At 51.5% G+C, this 16575-nt stretch overlaps 6 protein-coding genes across 6 annotated transcripts; 5 read left to right on the forward strand and 1 right to left on the reverse strand.

Annotated features, from left to right (window-relative positions):
- Positions 1 to 280: 280 nt before the first annotated feature.
- Positions 281 to 3474, reverse strand: G6M90_00g034360 (uncharacterized protein; the record flags this gene model as incomplete). Its single annotated transcript, XM_014691348.1, has 3 exons — positions 281 to 1276; positions 1337 to 3081; positions 3180 to 3474. The coding sequence occupies 3 exons, from the start codon at positions 3472 to 3474 to the stop codon at positions 281 to 283; spliced, it is 3036 nt and encodes a 1011-aa protein (XP_014546834.1).
- A 3566-nt stretch (positions 3475 to 7040) lies between these two features.
- preg (Nuc-1 negative regulatory protein preg) lies at positions 7041 to 8313 on the forward strand (the record flags this gene model as incomplete). The annotated part of the gene is made up of 2 exons (XM_014691349.1): positions 7041 to 7717; positions 7836 to 8313. 2 exons carry the CDS (start codon positions 7041 to 7043, stop codon positions 8311 to 8313), a joined length of 1155 nt encoding a protein of 384 aa, XP_014546835.1.
- A 1379-nt stretch (positions 8314 to 9692) lies between these two features.
- On the forward strand, positions 9693 to 12185 carry G6M90_00g034380 (uncharacterized protein; the record flags this gene model as incomplete). The annotated part of the gene is made up of 1 exon (XM_014691350.2): positions 9693 to 12185. The coding sequence occupies one exon, from the start codon at positions 9693 to 9695 to the stop codon at positions 12183 to 12185; it is 2493 nt and encodes an 830-aa protein (XP_014546836.2).
- Positions 12186 to 12652: 467 nt separating this feature from the next.
- On the forward strand, positions 12653 to 13310 carry G6M90_00g034390 (uncharacterized protein; the record flags this gene model as incomplete). The annotated part of the gene is made up of 2 exons (XM_014691351.1): positions 12653 to 13167; positions 13241 to 13310. The coding sequence occupies 2 exons, from the start codon at positions 12653 to 12655 to the stop codon at positions 13308 to 13310; spliced, it is 585 nt and encodes a 194-aa protein (XP_014546837.1).
- Positions 13311 to 14042: 732 nt separating this feature from the next.
- G6M90_00g034400 (uncharacterized protein) lies at positions 14043 to 14541 on the forward strand (the record flags this gene model as incomplete). Its single annotated transcript, XM_014691352.1, has 3 exons — positions 14043 to 14216; positions 14282 to 14294; positions 14360 to 14541. 3 exons carry the CDS (start codon positions 14043 to 14045, stop codon positions 14539 to 14541), a joined length of 369 nt encoding a protein of 122 aa, XP_014546838.1.
- A 1002-nt stretch (positions 14542 to 15543) lies between these two features.
- Positions 15544 to 16221, forward strand: BET1 (Protein transport protein BET1; the record flags this gene model as incomplete). The annotated part of the gene is made up of 3 exons (XM_066130150.1): positions 15544 to 15554; positions 15663 to 15945; positions 16015 to 16221. The coding sequence occupies 3 exons, from the start codon at positions 15544 to 15546 to the stop codon at positions 16219 to 16221; spliced, it is 501 nt and encodes a 166-aa protein (XP_065986454.1).
- Positions 16222 to 16575: the final 354 nt, after the last annotated feature.

Here is a 16575-nt window from a genome sequence, read left to right on the forward strand (position 1 = left end):
ATCAAGAAACAATATGAATGCCGCAACGTCAACTAATATATACACAAAGCCGGTGCCTACTCACCAACATGTAGGCTAACCTACCATAATGAATTCTTTGAATGCTTCAGCTCAGTCATAACGAACCGCCACGAACCGTCATACGGAACCTTTGATAACGCATGTCCTGCCATCACGACCAAGAAATTCGACTCCAACGCCCCAGGTGACTAGCTGTTGCCACTGTCGCCGTAATGATCAAGCATGCTTGTCTTCAGTCGCTCTTCTTCACACCGGCCCCTTAATAGGTCGCTTGGTCTATTTGAAACGTAGCCGTCTTCGCCCTCTCACGCACATCCAAGTCCCGATCGTGTTGCTTCAACGTCTCCATTTTGGAATAGAAGCCGAGCCTTTTCAACTCCTGTGCTCGATGTGAACAGGCCTGTGCCTCGGTCTCGTCGTCATGCCAAGTCAGGTTGATAACAAGGTGACAAAGCGATACCCGCACGCCTCGATCCTTGCTGTTAACTTGCTGGGCAAGGAGCTTCAAAAGCTCTGTTTGCGCGATGACGAGCTGGCGATGTCGATGGATACTAGCGGCCATGTGGACGAGGATGCATATGACGGCCACAATAATCTTGGCTTGCGGATGGAGCACCCGAGTCCCGCCAGCACTGACCGGAGTCCTTCTTGAGAACGGATGTAGAACCTTTGATCGTAGTTTTGATGCCAGAATCTCAAAGAGTCGATCTTGGCCGAGTTGGCTAAACAAGTAATCAATCATGTCGGTGGTTTCACTGGGAGCCTCTGATGATACGCCAGATTCCGGTCTTCCTATGAAGTTTCTTATGAAATCTAGGCCTTGTTCCTGGATCGCCAGCTTGTCGTTTCGTGCCTTTCTAGTTGGATTGAGTTCTGCCTCACGTACAGAAGCCAGCCGGTCCTCCACCTGTCGTAGCCTCGATGATCGAGAAGCATCTAGTTCTCGTATAGTCCCATTAGTTCCGAAGAACCATCGCAGAGGTTCATCAGACTGTTGCATGTCCATGTCCTCGTCCAAATCATCGGCTGATGATTCTTTGGCTTTCAAAGCAAAGAAAGAAGTTTCTTGGTCGTCGTCGCGAATCAATTGCATCAACCACCCTGGCTGAAGCTGCTCTAGGCATGCTTTCTTCAGATCTGGTCCCACGGCATCCACGAAATGCTTTAATGCCCACAGGGCATTTAACCGTAGCGAGTGGTTATCAGAGTGAGCATGATCGCATAGTACCTTCATTACTCCGCTTTCGGTAAGAAGCTGTTTGGAAGGTTGTCAGCATCGAACCGCCAAGTTCTTCTGGATGGAGGGCAAACGAACCTCTCTGACCGGGCTGACCTCCACAACAAGATTAATAACGGTGGCCGTGGCAGCAATCTGAATGGTGATGTCTGGATGGCTCATGAAGCGGAATATGGGTATGCTAACTGCATGATCCACCAGAGCTGTCCGTAAAATGCTAACCGACCGAGCCAATGTCCTTACTACATGGCAGCCAGCAATGATGACGGACTGCGGGTTTGTGCCGTAAGTCGATACTGGCCCAGTCCGCGCAGTCTCGTTGAGTGATTTGTCTTTTGCCTGCTTCGGCTTTCTAGGAAATTCGCTAAGAGACTCGACTACAAATGGGATAAAGTCTTCTGCGATAAGAGCTTTTCTGTAATCCTCTTTGCCTGCAGACAATGCACCTATAGCCTTCAGTGCAGATTCACGGATGCGAATTCGGTGAGCGAGCAAGGGGTTCTGGCCATTCTCCCCGAGTTGTGCAAGAGGCAATGTGCTCTCAACATCCATTCCTGTATCCGGATTCGGCGACCAGTACTTGGGGTGCCTCATGTCCTCTACAGGCTGGTATGCCCGTCTTAGAAGCCTTGTGAGGACTTTAACAGCATCGCAGTCAAACGCGGCTTTTTGCAGGTATTCACTGTCTGTAATGGTTCTGGCAAGAATCGCCGGAGCCTTCTCCAAGATTTGAAGTTGACTTGTCTCAAAGGAATCTAGGAGTTCGACTCCGTCCTTGTCATTCTTTGAGATCATGCCCACAAGAATGGGGACCACAAGTAAGCCAATGCTGGTCTCTCGAACACCCTTTCTACCAAGCCCAGCCTTGAAAAGCGCGGCAAGAACCGCGGCTGCCATCAACCGATCGTAATCATTCAGTGATCGCACTAGATGGATGAGCCATGGAATGAATGGGCTCTCAATATCCTCATTGGAGACGTCGACGGTATTTCCCAATGCTTGGAATCGAGGCGAGTCCCACACAGCAGACACAGCAGACGAACCAAACTTGCTCAGTGATGTTCTGCTAGAAGTCCTAGAGTCGGATCGATCTGGAGTGGGAAAAGACGATGCAGCGGCTGATGGCGTTCTCGATGTCGTAATAGGAAGAGAGGGGAGAATAAACTCCATAGCAGTTAAGCCGTTGTGTCTTGGTGGCAGCGCCTGCTGTGAATCCCGCGGATCCCCGTATGGTTCAAACTTGATGCTTGGGAAAATTGCTAGCAAGGAAGGCGAGCAGATGAGTCTGTTCGCCCGGTATTTGGAGTCACCAATAATGCAGCTGATGGCCTCGAGAATAGGTCCAATTTGGGCACCAGGGTTGGCCGCTTCGGGAAACACCTCGTGAAGCCCATCACTGTACGCATGCTCTTCCGCACCTGGCACGACAAGGCCATCTGCAACTGCAAACCTTGCCAATTGAGCAGCCAAGGAGTCTAGAATACCGCCCACGGTAAGGGCATGTTGGTGCCTGTCTTCTCGACACAGACGACTTATCAAGGTAGATGCGAGAACAACTTGGGATTGGAGGATATATTTCGAGGACGTCATCGAGAGCATCGCATGGAGCGACTCAATATGGTGGGAAGAGAAGACATTGTCGGCAAGAGTTTGTACATCGAGAGGTGACGGCGAAACGGCCAAACGGGCGGCAGAAGTGATGTCGAGGAGCGCTCTCAGAGAAGAAACGACCACCTGTGGGGGACTCGTGTAGGGCGAGATGTTTCCCAAAATGGCCGGTACGACACGAGCTGCGTGTAAAGGGTGAAGAAACGCGGGTCCACCTAGATGCAACGAATTAGAAGACGGGCAAATAGAATTGGTGAAGGGTGGCCGAGGACGCATAAGCGACAAGCCGCCGGGAGGGGAGTCATCGTCGTACCGTTGGCAAAGCTTGCGACGAGCTGCAGGGCCTGGAGCTTGACAGAATCTTCATCGGATAGAGGCCGCGACGGAGGCTGGACAGTAGCATCTTTTCCGTTCAATTTTGCGGGTGAACGGTTGGAATACAGAGTTCTGACTATGGGTTCAAGAACGCCGAGGCCAATCCATGCCTCCTTCTTCTGCACATGGCCAACTATTTCATTCTTGAGAGCCTGCAGAGCTGCCGTCTGCTCGGGCAGTGACTTTGCATTCCGCAGCTGTGCTAGAATCGGCGAATTCTGCGGTCGAGCCATGGGAGCTGTTCAACGAAACGGAGCTACAATTGATGTTGCTCTCGTTTGTTGGCGCATCGGCATCACGAGGGAGCGGATATCCGTGACGCCCGATTCCCAAGGTCCTACCCGGGTTTCCTGCGCTAGTCTATGGAGGATGATCGATCGTTACAGCAAGATGGTAGTCCCAGGTGCAGTGTCGATGGCAAGCGAAAAATCGATGTCGGGGGAGCAAAGCTGTGAATCTACAACGTAACGAAGCTCAATGATGCCCATTGTTGTAGTAACGGGTTTGGTGACATTAAGTTGGGGGGCACGTGCATTCCGTTTATCTTATCGGCTGAAGTAAGTTGGCGCGCATCTTGGCATGCAGTGGGCAAAGCCTACCGGACCTACCTGCCAAAGTACTAGGTACAGGAAAGAGCATTGCAATCCTGAAATCGTCAGCCAGCAGTAGCAAGAGACGATGTTGAGTGCTACCTGGACAGTATGGTACTCTGCAAAACATGAGAAGCATACATAAGAGCAATAAAGAAAATAAAAATTGCTCGGTGCTAGAAAATATTGTGCAAACACGACTTCATCAGACTCGACCAAGACCGAGGATTAGCCGAGAACTCATACAACAAGATGAGGTGCAAGCATTTCCGCCAGCTACCCTGGAGACACCATCTTCCAACTGAGCATATATACCTACCGATGTAGGTATGCTTATTCGCCATGGCTCTCTGGATCTTCGTCAACCTTAACCTGTGTATCGCTGACCAAGTATTCATCTAGCCGTCCACTGCCAAAGAATCATGCCGTCTGCTGAAATACCAGTACAACCTTGGTGCGAGTGACAAACCCAGCCGTGCTGGAAAAACAGCACCCAACCTTCGAATTCGGGTTTACGACGGGGTTCGATATTTATCCTAGTCGCGATTTACCCCGGAATCTTGATAATACTGGATCGTGGGTGTTTCTAGAAGGCACCGGGTGCTAAAATATCGGCAACCCAATATCCCTACCGAATTAGCTTCTTCGGAGCATCCAACTCACGGCCAACAGAGGACACGAGTTGACCGCGAACCTCCACGAGAGAAGGCTGCGTCGATGGAACTCCACATCCGCCGCGTCGGGCAGGCCCTCACACGAGGACCAAAATAGAAAATCCTGTTTGCCATTGATTGGATACTGGTCCGATGAATGCATTCGGTTTCGGATGGCACATGCTTCGTTTGCCTCCGCAAAACAAGTACTTGTTGTCAAGTAATACAAGATGCAAGAACCTCCTTTTGATGTTGTATGTGTGCGTCAGAACCTGTCGGGCCAGAGTCTGCCTTTGCAAGGGGTCGGTTTTACTCACTTGACGACAGCAAACCACCCAGGCAGCAAACAGGGCGCAAATGAGACAACGTACATGCCGGGCCATGCAGCTGCAGGTACGAATCAGGTAGCCCTATGCTGACACGAGGGTTGGTCGAGCCAGGGTATTTGCTCTCCGGGTTGATGGCCAATGTCTCTGATTGTGACGTGAGTCGTACAACATACTACGGAGTACTCGGTAAGTTTATTGAGACGACCGAGGAGGCTCGAGGGTCCATTTCCAACAAACATCCATTCTTGCTCCCTCGCCTCCACTGGACTAGCATGGGATGGAGTGATTAATTTACCCATACTAGACCTGTTCGAGGATTGGTCTGGGGTGCAGTGAGTGCTTACATTAGTTAGCCAGGTAAGTAGGTAGCTATGTGCGTATGTATGTACTCCGGGGTAGAACTTGGGAACTTTGGGGAAACCCGAGGGAGAATTCTTTGACACTGGGAATCTTGCCGACAACCGGTGTGGCTCCCATGGACAAGTTCAATCCGATGGCACAAGAAGTCTTTTTGGGCAAGCTATTCTGGGCATTGTCGAGTGGGTAGGTGGTGGTCTGGGGGCTGGGTCAAGCAAAGCCTTGCTTGGAATTAGTACTGACAAGTTAGAATATACTTTGCTCGTCTGTCCTTACGGAGTATACATGCTCCTATAAGAGCACTACACAATACAGCTACACTGACTGACAAGACCAAAATGGACTGTGCGATCATGAGTAGGGCAAACCACGATCATACCAACAGACGGCAGCAAATTGCGCTTGAGTCGCCCGGCATCATCTGATGATACGGAGTACTCCGCGCGTTTCTCGTGCCTCTAGAGAAGAAACCTCCAGAACGGAAATGCAAGCCTTTTTTCTCTCGCAAGAGAGGCCCACTTGGTTCAAATATCAAAGATGGTCGCTTTGCCCACTGGCGGAGTCGCAGACTCGAATGCAGTTCGCGGGCTGGCCGAGCGATGCCAGTGGTGCTCGAGCGGAGGGGCTGAGAGGTCAAGAAGGTGACGTTGGTGATGCATGTTGCCCCACGTGAAGTTGGCAGCATTTTGGCCATGTCGGAGCCCGCAGACCCCGCCGGCCGGGGGAGTCTGACGAGTGCAAGTGCTAACATTTAGCGATGACAATTCGAACCAGCAGGTTGACCAGTTGACTTGAGTGGACCAGAACGCACCAGACAGCTGGAGGCATTGACCCGACGGGGCCACAGGGGGAACACGGGGCGTGGGGAGGGCAGCAGGCACATACACGTAAGGCGTCCAGTCGCTGGCACCTGCGGCCAGTTGGCACCAACCAGCTTGGACACCCATAATGTGGTGGGCCATTGTCTGCATGTAGTGGTCGTAGTTGCCCAATTCAATTGGCGTTCCCTCATTTGCCCTTCTCTCCGACACTTCAAAATGTTGCCAGTTTCCTTGCTTCACCCTAGTACCTCCCATACTGTCTTTGTCTTGATTTGTTGATTCATTTTTGTTCCAACTAGGCAACTGTGAGGCCACCAGCTGACCTCCATAATTGCCATTGCATCACTTGAGCACGTCCTAAAGAGGGTGGGTGTGTGTTCTAACCACTCGACGGCCTCGCGCCTAACCAAACAGCCGCCGTCTTCAGCTATTACTAGTTGGAACTTTCCGCCACCTGCACTCGGCCGTCGTCCATCATCCGCAGATCGATCGCCCTGTCCTGACCCTGGCAGTCAAGACGTTCGCTCGCTTCTCGAGTTGAGCTGCAACTTACGTGCCAAGTCCCGAGTCCTGCAGACAAAAGTCATCTGAACAATCTCGGCCAGCGAACCAACACGTCGCCATCGCCGTCGAAAGACGCTCCTGCCTCGCCTACTCGAGTACCCAGCCCTCAAATACAAACGTGTTGTGCTCGTCGTGGTCGTCGCACTCGTTGCACTCGTTGCACTCATCGTACTCGCTGTGCCCAGCTCCCATATCGCTGCCTTGCGAACAGGGTGAGTCCCACGACCACAGCCAAGGGCATTTTTTTTCCTTTGCAAGACAGGGAACCACCTCATTCTGTTGTTCAATGAATCGTCTTGGCTGTCTTGGTGCCGTCCGCGCAGTCGATCCAAAGCGACGAGGTCCTAGAGCTTTTCCATAACCAAGCGCATCTCATTGTCGCATTGCCGCACGGAAGCGCCATAATCGCAAGCAACCAATTGGCATTCGCCGGACACAGGGCCTAAAAGCATCGTCTCGGTGCAGACGACGATGCGCTGTCCACCATGTTGAAGACATCTCCAATTCTCACCGGCTCAGCCAATGCGTCGCCTACCAGCTTTCGCCGCGGTCATGCAACGCCTCCGTCCCCCCAAGCATCTCCTCGATTGGCACCATCAACCTCGACCGCACGTCTGCATCGGTCAGCGACTACGTCTTCGCCAAAGGCTACCTCCAATTCCCCTCGTCGCCGGCACGCGAAACCAATCGAACCGGCTGTCGACGGCCGTGTGCATCATGACGGTGTCACTTCGCGCCAGAAGATCAACCAACTCCCTCCATCGCCGCAGCCCCAGCCCCAACACATTGTCACGCCTGCGGCTTCCGGCTCTCTGCCAAGCGGAACACCTGCGCACCCTCAATTATCAACCGGATCTGACAACGATGCTCAGAAAGTCTTGTCACCAAACAAGCGAAGGGTGTCTCCTGGTCACCTGAGTGATGATACGCCCGCCACCTCACAGACTGGTGAGAGCATTGCGGGTCGTGCGCCATCATCTGCAATAACTACTGCGCCGAAGCGAGCAAGGACTAGTGGGGAACCAAAAATTTTGCCTCAGCGCTACGAGCTTTGTGCAGTAGAAGACATTGTGGAGCTGATAGCTCACATGTTGGCTGAGTTGATTTCGACAAATGACGCCATTCGGATATCGAGCGGAGGGTTAACACGTTTTCATTCCAGGTACGTTCCCCAAGGCTGCAAAAGCTATGGCCTGATAGAACCCTTACTTTTTACCAATCTGTACCAAAAAAAACCTGTCTTCTGCCTATGCATGGTGCCCCTGACATAAAGATTACAGGACTGCGCCAGGCATATCTGTACGAGACTACCTTCACCGCCTGGCGAGACACGCTACACTTACACCTCCTCTACTTCTCTCCATGGTGTATTACATTGATCGTTTATGCGCCTTGTATCCGGAATTCACGATAAACACTCTCACGGTTCATCGATTCTTGATCACAGCAGCCACTGTAGCTGCCAAGGGGCTTTCCGACTCATTCTGGAACAACACGACTTACGCTAGGGTTGGCGGCGTCCGGGTTGCCGAGTTGAAGATGTTAGAGCTAGAGTTTCTCTATAGGGTGGATTGGAAAATCGTGCCTAATCCAGAGGTGCTCGTTGCATACTATCGGGGTTTGGTAGAGCGGACACCGCAATACGCACTGGAGTCCGACGGTTCCTCAGACGACTCGTCCATTGGTGACGATGAAGATGTTGATGAAGAGGAACAGAGGCGGCAGCAGAAAGAGGAGGCTCAAACTTGGCAGGAGTAGGATGCAAGGATGATACCCAATTAGACGACCAAATGGAAACGCACGACTACATGTGGGGTGAATTGCTGGAGGGTTATGACAAACGATGTACGACTGTTGGTTGTTCAAAATTTGTACAAATGTCTTCATCACTACATTGGAGTTGAGAAGGACACGGCCATGATTAGAAGTGGGGACAGCTGCCTTCGTGCTTTGTCCTTGTCTTTTTTTCACCTTTCTTCTTTTCTTCCTTTTTTTTCTTTTTTTTGTTCTCTCCCTGCATCTTGGAGCATATTGCATTATGGCGTTGTATGGTTCCGGCGTTGCGCTTTGTTCATGCCAAGGGTTGTTGAAAGGGATTGAGTTTTGGACGAAATAAGGGAGCGGGCTATGCAGATAGGGTCTGAACACTTGAATATACGAGGACGAGTTCCCATCTTGACGATCCATCACCCGAAGTACTTGCGGCTGGGTGCTCTTTATGTGCCTCTCGTGTATAGACTTGAACAGGCAGGATATCTGAGGTGACCTGACACCATTTTGCTATTAACCTGGGTCGGGTAGATTAATACCTCTACGTCTCGGGTCACCCAGTGGTGCAGATCACATCCAAAAGGGCAGGAGTCACGGGGTAGCCTGCTTTAATATTCCACCAGCGCGCCGCTTTGACCCTTTTTCACCATCTTCTCCATCCTGTCCCGTCACCGCTATGAGTTGCAAACGCGATATTTATCCCAAACGGCCTTGCGAGCCCTCGTTCATTGAGGTCCTCTGCAGCGTCGCATTCTGAAGATGGTGCAACCGGAACTATCCGCATGCTGTACATACGCGCGATGAACTAGGCAAATGCGCTGATAAAGGCTAATCTCATGCAGAAGCTTTGACGTGAAGAAGCGCACAAAAGTTCGCGTCTGTACTTCTAGCTGAAAAGAAGCTTTGATGTGAGGACCTCTGGCCGAACAGATGCGTTTTTCATTTCATTCCTTTTCCCTTTCTCCGCTGTGCGTTTCTTAGACCTAGGCTCAATGTTTACCATGTCGGTTGCCTGCAAGCCGCTGCTGTTTGTTTGTCCGCTGGCTTGGTTCTGTCATCCTATCAGCACCTGGTTGGTCTTTATGGTTTATGGGGCGCTATTATCCCCGGCAGCGTTTGCTTGCCTTGACATGGGCTTTCTCGCTTCACTGTCGGTGAGCGGCATGAAATTTGTTTGACGGGTTGTTCATGTTCAGAGAGTGAAGCGCGAGGCTTTTGTATCGTTTTGAAGAGGGCCGAAGTATATAGTGGTTGGCGCTGCCTGGTCCTACACTGACAGCATGGAAATCTAATCATACCTACATTTTTTAAATCTATTTTCTATTCATTCATTTTCGAATTCTTTTGTCATGTGGAAATTCGTTCTCATGCCCAACGAGATCAAGGGCATGGTCCTTGATCTCATGACAGCCGAAGACGTCTACGCCTTTACCAGAACAAGCAAAGACCATTACCGGGCCTTCCGTGGATTCATCTGGAGGCGCTCACATCCGATAGCCGGCACTGCACTTTCCCGGGAAATCCGAAGATGGGCGTTCGAAAACAAGCTCATCCGAGAGAAGGCCGCCACGGAGAGGCCGCACATCGCCACAGCCGAATGTGAGATCAACTACATTCTACGCATGAACCGTCGGGTACTGCAGCTGGGCCATTTTTGGCTGGCCGTGGAACTTGCGGACTGCAGTATCATATCGCGACTGGCTAAAGAAACCAACATTAAGGAAGAATGGGAGGAGTTTAGAGACTTGGACCTGGGGGACGAGAAACGCCAAATGTTCGATGATCTACTGAAGCTTTCACTAAAGCCGCCCACAAACGATCTTGCTGATGCTCTTCTTGATCTTCTCAAGATTGACAAATCATGTAATGACGACAAAGGAGCCCATCGTCTCACTCAAGCCTTGCTTGTGGCGTGCCGCTTTGGGAACTTGGAACTGGTCCAAAAACTTATTGCGCTGGGTGCCGACCCCGAAGGAGTGCTTGAGTGTGAATGGCCGCTCATGGTGGCTTGCAACACCGGGAAAAAGGAGTTGTTTGACCTTCTTCTCAAAAGCGGAGCCAGTATAAATGGAAGCTATGTGAAGCCATCTCAGATTACAACTTTGGGAGCGGCGATTAAAGGGAATAATGCCGAGATTGTCCACCACCTCCTCGACAACAAAGTATTCATCCAAGAGGTGAACAACACGATATTTTGCCACGCGGACAGGTTATTTCAGGGAGGTTCCGACTCCCGTGAACAACTTGAAATCAGGCAAATGTTATGCGAGAGGTTAGATATCAAGCGAGCATGGCACTTCCCTGACATCCCGGCATGGCTTCGTGGCGCCGTAAAAGCCAACAAATTGGATATGATGGAGCTGCTGTTGGAGCCTCTGTTGGAGCCTCTGTTGGAGCAGGCGGCAGATGAACCGACTTCTCCCCCCAAGCGCTGGAAAGCGTACGACGAACTGCTGGGCATCGCTTTGGATGAGCAATCTTACGATGTGGTTGACATTCTGCTCGACGCTTTCCCCCAAGTTTTTCGCTCCGAAAGACTCAACACACTATCATGTAAAACCCGAGCCGGCATTCTTGACAGAGCTATGCAAACAGGCAATAGTGCCCTTTTTTATCCGGTTCTTTCGATCGAGGACTTGAGAAAACAGAAGGAAAATGGCGATACGCTCTTGCATTACATCAGAGAGCCGAGCGCAGCTGAGAAACTACTTCTTGCAAGTCACATCAGTATTGATGCTCTTTCAGGGTCGGACGAAACTCCGCTGTCCAAAGCCTGTTGTCAAAACAACATGCAGATGGTCGAATTCCTACTTCGTCGAAATGCAGATATGGAAGCCAAAGATGACCGGGGATGCAAGTACTTCCAAGTGGCCGTAGAAAAGGCAGATGTCAAGTTGGTGTGCTTGCTTCTTGAATATGACGCCGATATAAGATCTGGGAGTGCAAATATCGCAACAAAGTTATCTATGGCTATCCACCATAAAAGATGGGCGGGACTTGAAGCTTTGCTTGTGAAAGGCCCGCCCGTACGCCTTTCAGTCTTTGAAAGAGCGGTGGAAGGGGAGGGAGAATTAGTGGAATTTGCAACGCTGCTTATTCGATTGAACAAATACACAGAGGATGTGGCGAGAAGACTATTGGATATTGTGGTACAGGATTCACAAGTCAAGCTCAGTATCGTTAAGCGTCTGCTAGAAGGGGGAGCAGACCCGAGCCCATCTCCGGAAGATGCTCCGGAAGATGCTCCGGAAGATGCTCCGGAAGATGCTCCGGAAGATGCTCTGGAAGATGCTCTGGAAGATGCTCTGGAAGATGCTCCGGAAGATGCTCCGGAAGATGCCCAAGGATATACTGATAAAATACACTCGCCTATAAGCTGGGCATGTTTCCACGGACGCAAGGACATCGCCGAGATACTGTTTCATCATGGGGCTATAGTTGAGAATGATGAAGACGGGACATCACCTTCGAATGCCGGAGCGTGGACGACACTTCAGGCTGCCGTTGCGGGAGGACACATAGAAATGGTTCTTTGGTTGCTTGACGGCAAAGCAGGGATCTCCCCGTCAAAAGGAGACCGAGATAGTTGGCACAGCCTATGCATAGTCGCGGTCAAGGCGGAAATCGGCATGCTCAGATTTCTCCTTGGGCGAGGCAAAGCGTATCTGTCGCGTGATGGCATTGAGGACATCCTGAAGGAGGGTGTGCAAAGAAATCAAGTCCAGATTGTCCAATATTTGATAGAGGATTTTGGTTTTACAAAGGCAGATTTCGACCGCATGCATCTCTTGCACAGCGCGAGACAGAACAGACGGATGATGAAGACTCTGCAAAACTACGGAGCTGACATCAACTTTTGAATACGCGCGGCAGAACGGTGCTCCATTACGCAGCACGCGATTGGGACCGTTGGTCAGTCGCGTTTCTACTTTACCGTGGTGCAGACGCCACGATACGCGACTAGGATAAGAGCTTAGCAATTCCTGATGCTTACAGGGCCATGCTAGTTTCGGAGATGTTTTGAGAATTATACAGGAAGCAAAGAGGTGCAGGATCGAATGGTTGATTTCGAGTGCGATTGTGCTGGATAGGAAATGAAGAGCATGCTTGGCACAAAACGTCGGAATGGAGAGAGACATGGAGCTGTGCTCGACTCGACCAGAGTCACCAGACTACGACGGCGAGACCCACTACCTAGGGTAGGCCAGGGTCAATACGTTTCTCCAGTGCGCTTCCTGCCCCAGCTCAGTCTCAACCACAAGACGTTCGTCATCAACCAGCTCTCAGAGCATCACGGTCAAATCTCGTCGCCTCCCGCCCGGCAACCATGCGAACAACAATTCTCCTCTCCGCGCTCTGCGCCGCCCTAACAACCCACGCCAACCCGCAAACTGCCGAAATCTCCATCCAACCCATCTCCTCTTCCCACCCTCAAGCCCCCCTCCCATTCGCCTCCATATCCTACGACCTCGCCGCCCTCGACTCTTCAACCATAACATCCTACGACGCTCCCGACATCCCCGACTCATCTTCCCTTGTCCGCATCGGCGTCTACGACCCCAAAGTCAAGTCCTGGCTCTCGGGAACAACGGTCGCCTCCACAGAGAACTTCGCCAAGGGGTACTCCCCCACCATCACAGTCTCCGTCAATTCGAGAGGGGACGTGCTAAGCGCTGCATTGAAGGGCGTACAGATTGACGCCGGGCAGACGAGGGATTTCGGCCCCAAGGTTGTGGTTTTGACGGAGGGAAGGGGCCCGCAACCGGTCCTGAATAAGCCGGTTGTTGTGTCAAAGGACGGAAAGAAGGTGGAGGAGGAGGTTGAGAAGACTTTCTTGCAAAAGTACGTTATACCCAGGATTTCAGGAATCGAGTATGATAGGTATACAAAAGGTGGGCGTGCTGACCATTTACAGGTACTGGTGGATGATTGGCATTGCAGTGTTTATAGCGTTGAGTGGTGGCGGTGGAGAGCAGGGCAAATAGAAGAAGGCATAGAACATAGACATGTTAATCGATTCTATTATATGGACTTGATGATTTGTTGGGCGGGTATTTCGCCATCCTTGATAGTACTCTCTCTGTAAGCGACGGTGACGATGCTGGTACTGGAGCTACAGATTGTAACTCAATCACCATGGATACGGCTCCATTCGGGTTCAAGGACCAAACGACTTGAGAGTAACGATACTCGAAGCTATTTGAGTTCCTAGAATGGCACATAATGTACTTTATGCGTCGGATTCGTTCCTGTTAATGCGGCATAGGTGATGTCATACGTACGATACGACCACCGAGAGACTCTAATTCCTATCATTACGCAAAGAAAACGATCTACATTCTAACAAACAATCATTGATCTACCAAGCCTAAGCCTGCTGCATGTTTCTGTCCCGTCTTCAACAGCTGCTAAATCGAACTCGTCCCTCGATGGACGCACGTGACCTACATTTTCGAAATGCGCTAGCTAAATTTGCCCTAGCGCCGTTGCTACGTACAAACAGACGTTCTCTGCTGGCCACAGCACCCACAGCACCTGCCCAGTTTAAGAGCCTGCCAGCGCCATGCAGAAAAGTGAACTGAAGCTCACCCCCATCTCATACGCCAAACTCACACTCACTCCCAATCTTTTTTTTTCTCTAATTGCCCTTCTCATCATCTCACTCCAGCTCTGAAACCCCTCTAAATAGCATCGTGTCGACTTCAATCACTTCAACCATGGCTGAGAACGGCACAACTCTCCCCACCAACTCTTCCACTGAGGAGACCGGCTTTGCTCAGGGCAAGGGCAAGGGCAAGGCCGCCGCTGAGGGCGCTCCTCGCACTGAGGATGCTGCCATGGATGAAGAGGACGAAGAGGATGATGATGATGATGACGAAGACGAGGATGAGGTATGTACCCAATCTTGCAAACTAGCTTTTCTCATTCTGCTCAGCCAACTAACACGGATACCTAGAACGGCGAGGGCGGTAAGCGCAGTAGCCGGCGGCTCTGACACGGGACCAGGGCAACTTTGCTAATGATTTTCTTCTAGGCGACGAGGAAGACGGCATGGAGGAGATTGATCTGAACAATATTGTTGAGGGTGGCCGCCGCACGCGCGGCACCGTCATCGACTTTGCCAAAGCCGCTGAGCAGCACCCCGTGGAGGAGGATGAGGACGAAGATGACGATGACTTCCAGCCCCCTACTGAGGACACTGAGATGTCGGGTTAGATGAACCCCGTGAATGGGCGTAGGGCGAACCTGCGTATGAGCTACGAAAGCAAAAGCATGGTCCCATGGGCCCTGACGGGCATGGGTTTCTATCAAAAGTGAATTGGAACAACAAGAACGGATGTGGTATGACTGCGGGAATTCGCTTGCTTGCTGGTGGGTCGCCTTTGGATCTACATGTGTGGTTCTCCCGTGGATGGATATAAACGCAAGGGAGGCAATAGTGAGCTGTTATTTTTTTCCCGGTTGCTGGGTACAATTTCGAGCAACAACATTTGCTTGAAGGGGGGGAAGCACAGTTAAATGAAAGCATTGCCGTTGAAATTATAGTGTGGTGTGGTATACTGTGCTGCTTGTGCTCTCAGGAGTGTAGACGGCAGTCAGCTGGGTGAAGCACAAAAATAGTTCCCGCTGCGCGCCTAAAATTCAGTTCGAGAGCTCTTCAATCGGAACCTAGAACGGGTATCTTCATCGCCGTTGTTGAGGTAAAGCTTCACCTCTCGTCATAGGTAGCTTGTTGCACTATGACGGAGCTAACGAGCTGGCCTGCAAAGGAGTTTGAAGAGATTTTGAAACGGTTCAAGAGCCATGCATTGATTTATATTACTTTTGCAGAAAACAATTAAACGTGGAGTCAACACATGGACTTGGTCCTTCTAGAATACAGTAGACGCGATACTTCGAGGCTAACACGCTGGCACTCGTCATCCCAACGCAAGTCGGCACTGCCGCGGTACGTACCACCCGTCGCCAACCAGCCTACCAATCGCGTGCCACGGCTCACTTGCAGTTCCCAGTCCCAAATGCAACACTTGTGGCGTCCATCTTCCAAACTTGCATCAAGACCACCTAAGCCATAACTCGACCCTGGAAGATGACATTTTAATTTTCATTTCGTCCATTGTTTCTCCTCTTTTTCACTTTCCCCCCTCTATTTTCCTTTGATATTACCTTCTCCCAGTCCGTTCCCGCACACCAGGAAAATAGCCCACCCGTGCCATCATGGCCCAGCGGTCAGTCAACCTCCTATTCCCAAACCTCCCCCAAAGCGCCTCAACCACACAAAAGAAATCCAAACCAGCTTCCCCCACAGCAGACAAGCAAGCTAACCGGCGTCCCAGGTTCGGCGCGTCGTCCCTCCACCAGCGCGACTCCCGCTCCGCCCTCTTCGAAGGCTACACGGGCGGCGACCACACTCCGCGCGGGCACAGTCCCAACCCCTACAACCCCGGGTACGCAGCGGCCTACCCCAACGGCGGCCACAGCGAGCGGCACGGCCTCGGCTACAGGGCCGCCACACCAAACAGGAAGGGCCAATACAGCGATGCCGTGCTCGACGAGCTGGAGAGCCAGAACGAGGACCAGGTCGCCGGGATACTGGGCAAGGTCCGCACCCTTAAACATGTATGTGACTTTTTTTCCCGGGTACGAAACGCAAAGTAGACGCAGTGTGCTGACGGTGGCGGTGCGCAGATGACGGTGGCCATCGGCGACGAGATCCGCGAGTCCTCCGCCCTGGCGGATAAAATGAACGACGCCTTTGACGACGCGAGGATGCGCGTCAGGGGCACCATGAATAGGATGAAGATTATGGCCGAGCGGACGGGCGTGGGGTGGAGGCTGTGGCTGCTGTTCTTTGCGGCCGTCGGCATGCTCTTCTTCTACGTGTGGTTGTTCTGACGGGCTGGGCTGCACCCGGGGGGGAAAGAGAAACGAATATCTTGGAGAGGTGAACTAAGTGGGTGGGTGGTTTTTTACGGTTGAGCTTTGAAAATGCATATGGCGGGCGTTATTCTTTTGGGGTATTTTTTTCTTCTTCTTACTCTTGCATGGTGGAGGAGATTGATCTTTTAATACGAGGCTTGGATTTCGTCTGGCGGTGCCGCATGGGCTTGAGATGCTGGTGCGTGCGACGACCGTGTTTGAGCCTTGACTATGTTTGGGTCTACGAAATGAGATTCATCAATTGGGCATGCCGTGGCTTTGAGTTGAACATTGCGTTGCCTTTGGTACGGGAAAGGAAGCGGTTTGAGG

Source organism: Metarhizium brunneum, chromosome 2, assembly GCF_013426205.1.
Source record: "Metarhizium brunneum chromosome 2, complete sequence".
Taxonomy (NCBI): Eukaryota; Fungi; Ascomycota; class Sordariomycetes; order Hypocreales; family Clavicipitaceae; genus Metarhizium; species Metarhizium brunneum.